This window comes from Olea europaea, unplaced genomic scaffold, assembly GCF_002742605.1.
Source record: "Olea europaea var. sylvestris unplaced genomic scaffold, O_europaea_v1 scaffold1485, whole genome shotgun sequence".
Taxonomy (NCBI): Eukaryota; Viridiplantae; Streptophyta; class Magnoliopsida; order Lamiales; family Oleaceae; genus Olea; species Olea europaea.
The window spans coordinates 144,211-155,632 of record NW_019232414.1 but is presented as its reverse complement, the minus strand read 5'-3'; the positions used below and the strand labels follow the sequence as shown (position 1 = coordinate 155,632).

At 35.1% G+C, this 11,422-nt stretch overlaps 1 protein-coding gene across 2 annotated transcripts; it reads left to right on the top strand.

Moving 5' to 3' along the window:
- The first annotated feature begins 10,091 nt into the window (after positions 1-10,091).
- On the top strand, positions 10,092-11,179 carry LOC111376301 (probable WRKY transcription factor 75). Of its 2 annotated transcripts, none has more exons than XM_022999252.1 (2): positions 10,092-10,434; positions 10,518-10,761. In XM_022999252.1, exons 1-2 carry the CDS (start codon positions 10,154-10,156, stop codon positions 10,519-10,521), a joined length of 285 nt encoding a protein of 94 aa, XP_022855020.1. In that variant the 5' UTR covers positions 10,092-10,153; the 3' UTR covers positions 10,522-10,761. The 2 variants fall into 2 exon arrangements, with proteins under 2 accessions (XP_022855020.1, XP_022855018.1); XM_022999250.1 differs by lacking the exon at positions 10,518-10,761 and adding an exon at positions 10,768-11,179 and having other exon boundaries at positions 10,097-10,434.
- Positions 11,180-11,422: the final 243 nt, after the last annotated feature.

Sequence of the window (11,422 nt, the reverse complement as noted above, 5' to 3'; positions counted from 1 at the left end):
ATAAAATCCATTCATTTCCTCTGTTATTAACTGTACTAATCCTTCTTGCTAGCACTAAAGAAAATATTTTTTTTGGTAAAAAGGGTAAAATATGCAAGTTTTAGATTCTCTTGTGTAGGATTTTATGGGGATGGCCCAATGTAATGTACAAGTGCAAACGAATCAAACAAAATTTGGATAGAAAAGTGCATATAAAGATGGGGACTGTGAACAACCGATAAGGGACTGCACTTCATAAAAAGAGTAAAGATCTAAGAAATAGCTTGCACTTGTATATTGACAAAAAGCTCAATCTATAAAAGCCCACAATCACTTTTGCCAGATATCTTTTTACCAAAAGTGACTCAATTTTAGGACCCCTATTCAAATAATTTAAGCAATAACTCATACCACAGTTAGTGAAATGTCCATTTGTGTTGTACTTTGACAAAGAGAATGCATGCATTCTTGCTGTCTAATTGTGTATCCTCCAAGAGAAGCAATGGAGAGCTACATTCCAAAAAAAGGGTCTACTTGGTATTAAAAGACAGTCACTTGATTGCAAAAATGACCACTGTCAAACCTTCACAAATAAAAATTTTCAGTAATTCACAGTATCCCCAAGTTAAACCATCTAACCATCCCATCTCAGCAATAATTGGTGTCCATTTAAGGAAAGTTAAACCTTTTATAGCATTCGACTACAAATTCAATACCTTGGCTTAAGAGAGGAACTGTCCCTCCGCAGCAAACTTCGTTCTATTAGCATTTGACCACCAACCAAATCAAGCCTGAACTCTATAGTTTTGATGAAAACGTATGACAAGAGTTCAAGTTTCTATTTCACATTTCCTGACATTGCAAATGCTCGGAAAATGTCCTCTCAAACTTTATGGTGGAACAAAGAATCAATTATTTATCTTCTAAATATCTGTTTCTGAGTTGGTTCTTTTGCCACTGACAGAAAATTTCTAAGCCTGTATTCTAGTTTCTGGTTGCTTTCTTGAAATGAAGAGATGGTCATCCATTTGGCTGTAAGCTACATTTTTTTCATCGCCTTTAAATATTAGCAAAATATCAAGCAATATGTTCTGTTACTCCCAATAATTAAAAGTATGTGTAAGGTCATGTAACTAACCAGAAATGACCCTCTGTGAATTGTCTATAAATAAACACCGTTATCTGTTCAGCAGGTGAAACAATAGGCCAGTGGGACATATCCATTTCAACACAAGGTGTACATATTTTCAATCAATGTGAGTATAGTGCACAGTTTCAGATCAACTTAAACAATTATTATGAATACAACGAGCACATTAGGAGTTACGTTTTACATAGAACAATGATCGAAGAGAAGATTTTACAATGCTGTGTATGTTTATCAGGGCATAATCATAAGCGTGTGAGGCCAGGAAGGCAATCAAGGAATTGCCTAAAAAGCTCACCATCTGGAATAATTAGTTCATGATGCATCTGAAAACACAAATTTTCAGTCAAAATGGGTGAAAATAACCAGGATCGATGAATGCACATGATTATTGATGCACCAGCACATGAAACATATGAATGTAACTCTCTGATTCAGTTAAAACCATCCACTTTAAGGAATAGATAAGTTCCACTTGACCTCTCCTCCAGTAAACAAGAGAAATGGCCAGCTCATCTCGTGTAATTTTCTGTATGTTTTTGTTCCTCAAACGCTTCATGTACTCTGATGTTGCATTGTCTGTATAACACTGTGACTAAATATCGAACGTTTCATCATTTCCTCTCCTACTACCAACATATCTTATAGGATATGACGGCAAGTCCATTTCTAGTAAAGCTAACAGAAGCAAATTTTCGTGTTTTTTCTTCTGTTTTTCATTCTAATTGAGTACCTTGATCTTCATTTATTGCAGCTACTAGGATGGATGCATCGCAAGTTCCGTCAGAACACTGGTGAAACACAGAATGATTTCTCCATTGGTGAGTTAATGTCAGATTAGAAATATCATGCAATATATAATTGCTTCATGTAGAAAGTGAAAAGCAAACAGAAAATGCGGCCATCAATGAGAATGGAGGAATCATCTGTCCACTGCAAAGCTATCTTTTCGGATCGGCAATTGGATCACCAGAAACAGAAGCACCCGCGAAGAAAGAACATAGGACGTCGCTAGGAGATCTCTTTCAGAAGACAAAACTAGCAGAGGAGAATCCCGGTGGCAAATCTAACAAGACAGAGAAGCAAACTGATAAATCAGGACATATAACGAAACGATTGATAAAGAGAAGAATGCTTCATGCTTCTACCAGGGGCTTCACAGAATCTTCTGGAGGATAAATTGATTCTGCATCCGCAGAGACGAAACTGCGTAAGGTATGATGTCTACAGGAAAATCCCTTATGGTCCAATCTATTGAATACCAGTACCACTGAATTTTGTTTTTTCAAATTTGAGGAATGAAGATTCTACAGATGTTCCATAGGAAAATCCACCCTGAAAGCTCATCCACTCGCAAGTCCCATAAGCCCACAAAAAACGAGAGAAAAGGCAACAATGCGTCTGTGAGGGCATCTCTAGTGCCCAATGCTGAAGATATCAAAATATGTCCTCAACTAACCATCTCTAAAGAGAGCATAGGGACCCTCGAGAGCCAATCCTAAGCGCCTCAATTCACGCTAAACAGTGGCGATGCCAGTGGAAACAGGGAGCACTAGGTCAAAACGGATGCAGATTGTAAGTCTTGCACAAACACAAACATATTTTTACGTAAACCTGCCAGTCAATTAGATTCAAGATATTTCCAATATAATGAAGACTGAATACGAAACTTCATTTAACATGTTTTTTGTTGCATTATAACCAAAACAACCCTTATCTCAAAATATAACACTCTTGATTTCGGTTTGATCTTGTAGATCTGGTGTTGGAGTTCTAAAGATTGAAGAAGCAAGTCGAGGAGCTGCCTTATTGTATGAATAATATTTGCATTTGAAAGACTATTCCTACTGATTGTTATTTATTGTTGAGTTTGCCAGATATTGCAATATAAAAGAAGCATCGTCTTATATTCTGCTTCCGAGTGAGTATCCATTTATTACATTTTCTGGTGTATATCATTTTCAAGTGCTAAGAGTCAGTCATATGTCCCATTCTATTGATTTCACATGGAATCAAAGGTCTCAAATCAACTCTCCATTTGGCTGTAAAACGTTTCTATCGTTTACAATTCAGATCAATGTAGGGAAACTTGCCTTTCTTTAGGTTTGATAAAAATTTATTTTTCAAGATCAAACATTAATTTTAACATATTTCCTAGGATCTATAACTAGTATTAATTTATCTAACACTCATTTCCATCAATTTATAATTCAATGTCACGACAATATTTAAAACATTGAATTAGGCAATTTGTCGATTTATATTATAGAGTTATACTATCTTAAGTAGGGATCATTGTCAATAAATATTAAATTTGATACAGAGGAATATTGATGATGAAGTAAGAAGATAAATTCTCATTTATTCCTTTGATGTACTTTTACAATAATTTGTGTACACATTTATAGATGAAACTTTGAGCTATACAAGGTAAATGAAACAAATAATGGAAGTAATCTATATATATGTAAATACTCGCTTGATCTTGCAATGGGCAGTGATATATGCTAATCACATTCTGACATTCTGTAATACTCCCCCTTAAGTTGGAAGTATGGAGGTCCGAAATGCCCAACTTGGATTGGAATTTTTTTTTTTTTTNTTTTTTTTTTTTTTGCGTCCCAAGGGTTTAGTGAAAATATCAGCTTCTTGTTGAGAGGTTGAGACATATGAGGAGGTAAGTAGACTAGACTTAATTTTCTCAAGAACCAGGTGACAATCTAATTTAATGTGTTCGGTTCGTTCATAAAAAATTGGATTGCGAGCAATGTGAATAGCAACTTGATTGTCACAGTGAAGGAGCATAGGGTGAGGATGGGGCACTGTAAGTTCTTGTAGAAATAGGAAAAGCCAAACAAGTTCATAGGTGGTGGTATCTATCGCATGATATTTAGCTTCAACACAAGAGCAGGAGACAATAGTTTTTTTTTTTTGTGCAGCGCCAAGAAATTCGGCCGTCACCTAATTTGATGAAGAAACCAGTTGTGGAGCGGTGTGTAAGTGGACAATTAGCCCAATCAGAGTCACAAAAGGCAGATATCTGAAAATTGCTAGTGGATGAGAAGAAATGACCATAACTAGGAGTGGTCTTCAAATAGCGAAGCAAGCAGTGAGCGACATAACGCTGAGGCTGGCGAGGAGCATGCATGAACTGACCAAGAGTATTAACTTCAAAGGTTATATTTGGGGAGAGAAATTATCAAATGGATTAGACAACGAATTAATTGCTAATATGAGCTGGGATTGTCCATAAGATCACTATCTGAGATATTGAGTTAGCAGTGTTATTCCATAGAAACATAGGCAATACGAGAGCCAAGTTGACCTGAATTTGAAAGAATGTCCAAAGTATACTTCCTCTGACTTATAAAGATACTGATGGGTGAAAAATCAACCTCAATTCCCAAAAAAACACTTAGGATCACCAAGGTCTTTAATGTTGATGGTGTTTATAAGGTGTCGTTTAATGTAATTGATGGCAGATAGATCATTTCCAGCAACTAAATTGTCATCAACATAAATAAGGATGGTAGTAAATGTTGTGCCCTAGGTCTTAATGAAGAGACTATGATCTATCATCGATTGGCAAAAAAATGCAAGGATGAGGGTATGAGATAACTTCAATAACCATTGGCGAAAGGCTTGTTTGAGGCCATATAGAGATTTATGGAGACGACATACATGCATCTCTCCCTGATGACAATATCTCTATGGAGGTTTCACATACACTTCATCATCAAGACCACCATGGAGAAAGGCATTGTAAATATCTAACAGTTGAATAATCCAATGTTTTGTTGCAACTATTGCAAGAAGACAACGGATAGTAACAAGTTGAGCCACATGAGCAAAGGTACCATTATAATTAAGACCTTTTACATGAGTGAAATCTTTGGCAACTAAACTAGTTTTATAGTGTTTAATGGAACCATCCACTTGCAATTTTGTTTGTAGACACATTTACAACCAATGGCCTTTTTACCAGGATGGAGATTTTCAAGAGCCTATGTATGATTGATCTCCAAGGCTTGAATTTCAGCAGCAATGGCCTTTTGCCAATGAGGCTTAAGGACAACTTGAGAGTAAAGAGTAGGATTCTAAACATTTTTGGAGACAGAAGAGAGAAATGCAAAATGTTTCGATCTAAATAGAAAATATAAGAGGAAATTAGGTAAAGAGTGAACCATACCTAAGAAAGGATCGGAATGGGATGACGAACATGAGTCCTCCAAAGGTAGACTTGAGCAAATATAATCCTGAAAATACATAGGACTAGTGATAGTGCATCGATGTCTAGATGGTTGGGGTAAGGATGGGGGTGGGAATGTGACGGTGTCTAGGTTATTGATAGAACCATCATCATCTAGTTGTGAGGGCTTGTGTTGTTCAATATCTGCTGGGGTAAAGACTGGGGAGAAGAGGCAGAAGCGTTATGTGAATCATGGGACGTGGGTGAGGTAGTGCGTGGCACATCTAACAATTGTGGATTATTCATCATGGCGGATGGTAATGTGGGGTTACAATGATGCATGGTATTAGCAAAGGGAAAAATAGATTTCACAAAGCATATATCATGAGATAGAAATATCTTCTTGGTTTGTAAGTCATAGACACAATAGGTATGTGGGGTTTGAGAGTAGCCTAGGAATATGCATGATGTGCCATAAGTGGAAAACTTATCTCGATCGACGTTTAAAGTGTGTGCATAACAAAGACATCCAAATATACGAATGTGATCATAGTTAGGTGCTTTGTTGAAAAGTAGGTCATATGGAGTTTTGTTATTGAGAGAGGGGGTTGGTATGCAATTAATTAAACAGGTAGCAGTAAGTATTACTCACCCTAGAAGGAAATAGGTAAATGTGCATGAAAGCGAAGACATTGACCTATATTTAATAGGTGATGGTGCTTTCATTTAGTCACACCATTTTGTTGGGGTGTCTCAATACAAGTACATTCATCAATGATGTCATGGTCAAGGAAGAATTGTTGCATGAGATGAGAAAGAAATTCTCAACCATTATCAGATTGAAAATGTTTGATAGGGCAGTTAAATTGTGTGTGGGCCATTTTAATAAAGTTGGTAAGACAAGTAAATGCATTAGATTTAAAACACATGAAGTATTTCGAAGTAACACATAAGAAATCATCAAGAATTATAAGAAAATAGTGTACACCAGTTATAGATAGTGTAGAATATCTGCATCAAATATCACAATAAATGCGATTAAAAATAAAAGTAATTTTATTCTCAACCAATTTGAAAGGGAGGCATGTGTGTTTGCCTTGAATACAACTATCACAATATTTAATGATGACTTAAATGAAGATGCCATAGGTCAGGAATAGTAGTGGGATTGGTCGTGATTTGAAGTGCAGTTGGAGTAAATTGCTTAAGACGATAGAGGCCTCCAAGTTCTTCACCCATCCTAATCATCTTCCTGGTGTGTTGGTCATGAATTAAACAAATAGAGGAAAAAATGACAATACAATTAGATGATTTAGTAAGTTGACTAACGGAAACAAATTATATTCAAAATTAGGACCTAAGAGAACATTGTAAAGATATAAGTGAGAAAAAATTGGAATATGACCCATATATGTAACTTGGGTCAAGGAACCCATGGGTAGTGTGAGAGATTGATAGTAAATCAAAATGTATGTGGCATTAGACAAGTTTGAAATACAAGATATGTGGGCTGAAGTCCTAATACCAATAATCCAAGGAATTTTAGCAATTGAGAGAGGGACACCGAAGAAGATAGAGACGGCATTGGCATTAGGCTACAAGAGTTCCATCAGTTATTGGTAGTGCTCATTAGAGAGGCTAGAAATTGCACTCGATGAGGAAGGAATTGAAGTGGCACCATGTTTGCTATGGGAGGCCGATTACTAATCGAGCCGTGATTTGCGCATAAGGGCTGTTTGGGTTTGTTGTATTCCAATGGGCAGGGTAGCCAATGATTTCAAAGTAGGAGGACTCCTGATGGCCATCCTTCCTACATTTTGTGCATTTTTTTATGAGGAGTTGAAAGAGTCGTTCGGTATTGGTTGTCTCTTCAGCCCTTTTGCGAGCATCAAAAGTACAGCTCAAAAGTTGTGAAGGATGTGGAATTAGACATGGTGATTTTTGGTTTTGACATTTGCCGAAGTTAGAGAAGTCAAAAGAGGCAGCAAGAAAGGGAATGCTCTAATACCATTTTAAATTTGATATAGAGGATTATTGATGATGAAGGAAGAAGGTAAATTCTCATATATTCTTTTGATATATTTTTACAATAATTTGTGTACACACTTATAGATGAAACCTTGAGCTATACATGGTAAATGAAACAAGTGATGGAAGATGTATGTGTGTGTGTTGTAAATACTTGCTTCATTTGTGCAATGGCAGTGATATATGCTAATTACATTCTGACCATCTGTAATAATAAAATTGAGATATTTATTAAAAACGTAATATTGATTGCCTTATAATCACTTAGGGTGTGTTTGATTGCATTTATTTTCTATAGAAAATATCAATTTTTCATTCGAATTCTTACTTTGGATATTTGGCTACTATTTTTTTCATTGAAAATATATTTCCAACTTTTGAAAATATGCCTAATGTTAGTGATAACAACGTGGGTGGGTTTAGGGATGTCAATTGGGTCGAGCCAGCCGAGCTCGCCGAGCGCCCACGAGCCGACTCGTCCAAAAATGTGGAAAAAAAATAAAATTTTATCAGTAAAATTTGAAAAATTTGCAAAAAAATAAAAAAATAAAAATAAATAAATAAATTTCACGAGCTCGCGAGTCGCTCGTGGGCGCGAGCCGAGCCGAAGCTCGGCTCGTGAAAAATGAGCCACGAGCTCAGCTCGCCACGAGGCCGAGCCGAGCTCGTGGGTTAACGAGCCGAGTTGGCTCGGTTTGACCCACTGCCATCCCTAGTTGGGTTCAGGGTGGGCACTCTTGCGCCGGCCCCGCCTTGGACGAGGTGGCGACTTGCCCCTTTTGCTACCCCATTTAATTTTTTTACTTCACGGAGCGGTTTTTTCTTCCCCATTCGGGGCGGGATGGGGATTTTTGCCATCTCTACCTAATTTTCTTTGTTTTTAAGGAAAGTGTTTTCTTTGGGAAGAGTAGATTTTTGATTTTTTTTTCAAAACAAAAACAATATTTTCTTTTTTAAATGATATTTTTCATGCCAATCAAACACATTCCTACACATAAGTCTTAAGCATCATTTGTAAATCTGTTATAGATGGCATTTTCGTCTAATATAGAAGTTGATGCTTGTCTCCCTATATTCCTTATCTAGAAGGATCTAAGCAATGAACACGTGGGCTGACTTTTGGCGCCCATTATTTGACTCAGGTTCGTTGGTTTCCCATTGCCAACTGGGTCTCCGCCTCCACGCCTTAATTTCAAATTCAAACGAAGAATAATAACAATAATAATAACTTCGTTAACTTCGCATATTTCTGTAAATATTTTAATTACATTAAGGGGGCACTTGATAGACATTTTTATATAAAAATGTATTTTAGAATAGTAAATTGATGTGAAATGTATGGTTAAGAAATAAAAAAAAGTTTTTAATTTATGTGTAATATTATTTTAATAAAGAATGTGTAGTTGAAAAGAAGAAAGAGAAAAATGCATTTTGAAAAAAATGACTACCAAACAGGGCCTAAATATGCCTAATGAAATTATTCTTTCAAGATTTATGTGAGCATAGTTTAAACTGAGGGACACGTATTTAGTTCCTAATTTTATATTTTTCATTTTCCTTTTTATTTAAAAATGCAAGTGATTGAAGTATTTTCATTTATTGTCATCAAAGACAAGACGTGAAAGTTTAAAAATAAAATAATGAGTTATTGATTTCTAATACTATTAAGGTATGTTTAGCAAAAAAAATTCTCAATTTCTAAGAAATGGACTTTTCCCTGCCAAGCTTGTACGTTTTAATAAATATATGAAAACCATTAAAGATCACAAATTAAACTATTCGTCCAACAGAAATAACTTAAAAGCAATAAAAAGATTCCTCAATTATTATAGTCCATCGTTTATCAAATTCTCCTTACATTTTAAAAAATATATGAGATCTTACTTGAATCACTAACCTTTACTGAATAGTGTTATTTATACATACAGAATTACATAATAATTTACATAAAAATAAAGTGTCAAAAAGAGAATAGTGAATAAATGTGTAGTATTTGTGAGTATTACGAAATACAAGACAAAAAGTGACTCGATCAATTATAAAAGGATTATACATGAATGCCAAACGAAGTTTCACCACTCTTTCAAATTCCATCACTTATTTTCCCATTAGATTAAAATTGATTAGTTGACAATCGTGCCGTAACGAAACTTCCATGTAATGGCTACATAGCAATATAGAATTGAAAATAGTAAAATGAAGATCTTGGTAATCTCTTCCAATTGAAAGGTTAAAAGACATTTTTTTTAAAACACCTTTATGACATGGATCTTTGTTAGGTTTGTATGGCTGTCAATTAAATAATTTTCATGAATTCCGGATACACATGTACGGTGGAGTACTAGTGAAATTTGAAACTAGAATAAAAGCTAAGTACTCTAATCAAAATTAAATTCAAGTTGTGTGACCCAATTAAGACAGATTAAATTTTAATAATTTTGCTAAAATATTTATCAAGGCATATAAAATATTATTTTATCTGCGCATATAGAATGACGTCTTCTGGGGTTGGCACAAAAGCTGAACGTAGTCAAATTAAATCACTGGACATCAAGAAAAGTAGATCGTAATTTCAGAATAATAATTATGATTGATGAACCCGCCTAAATTTCTATCTCTAAAATAATATTTGTGCTAAAGTAACGAACATTTTCTCTAATCTTTTTGACTTTACGTGCCATTTTTTTACTCCCATCGTGATCCATGGGGATGAACAAAAGTATATATTAATTGAAGTATACCACCTTTCAACTTTAATATGATATATAAAATATATCGCGTTTGTAATAACCACAAACCACAATCTGATTATGGAGAATTGTGCAACTATATTTGGATCTTCATATTCGCCTGCACCTTCTAATTTGTTGGTGAATACTGATGCACAACAGGCTGAATTCCAAGACGAGGTTAGCCTAATCAAAGGGCCGGAAACTGATGAGGTGAAATCGGGCAACAAAAAGGGCAGAAACAGGCGTAGAAAATTGCCTAGATATGCTTTTCAAACAAGAAGCAAGGTTGACATATTAGATGATGGGTACCGGTGGAGGAAATATGGACAGAAGTCTGTTAAGAACAACAAATTTCCAAGGTGTGTTCTCTTTTCAACTTAATCTTAGTAAATGAATTCCTGATCAGTTTCACTAGCTAAGCGGATTACTCTTTCTTTATTAGTTAGGATTGCCAATTAAAGATTGATGGATTAATTCAACATTCAACTGTCAAAATCAAAGTTCCACAGGGGTGTGTTAGAAGTAAAACAAGGGAATGAAAGGCAGCTTTGCTATGGATGATCTTTACCCTCCTTGTAATATTGACTTTGTTGTTTTAGGGAGCCTTAAATCTTGAACTCTCTCGTATATCAGAAATCGAATAGCTTAATAATTAAACAATTAACCTATATTACTTTTTCTCGTACGTACAGGGGTTACTATAGGTGTACACATAGAGGTTGCAATGTTAAAAAGCAGATTCAAAGGTTATTTGAAGATGGAGATATCGTTGTGACAACATATGAAGGAATGCATTCACATCCAATTGAGCATTCTAATGACAACTTTGAGAACATCCTCAGTCAGATGAAAATCTACTCCGGATTTTGAGTCCTGATCAGACATGAAAAAATTTGTTATTTAACAAATTGTATTGTATTTGTTCCCCTTCAGAGCTCTATCTTCTTAATCCCTCCCTGACTGTTGAAGATCTCTAACCGGCCGGAGCTGGAAATGCAGAAGTTGATGTGGTAGAATATCGACTATAAGTTTGCTTGTTATTACATTATGATTGATGTATCACCATGTGCGTAATCGAACCAATTATGTACAAACATTGTGAAATTTTTACAACAAATAAACCAGGAAAATAATGAATTTATTCAAGAAATACATTGGAAAATGAAAAATATAATTACACGTTATTGAAAGGAATATGAGAAATTGTATAATTGTTATACGTTACAAATTAGGATAAAAAGAATGATCATATATTGATTAAAAGCTATGAAAATAATCTACGGCTAGCAATCTTGAAGATAATATCACGAGGATATGAAATTATATCTTTAACAGGAATTTTGGAGC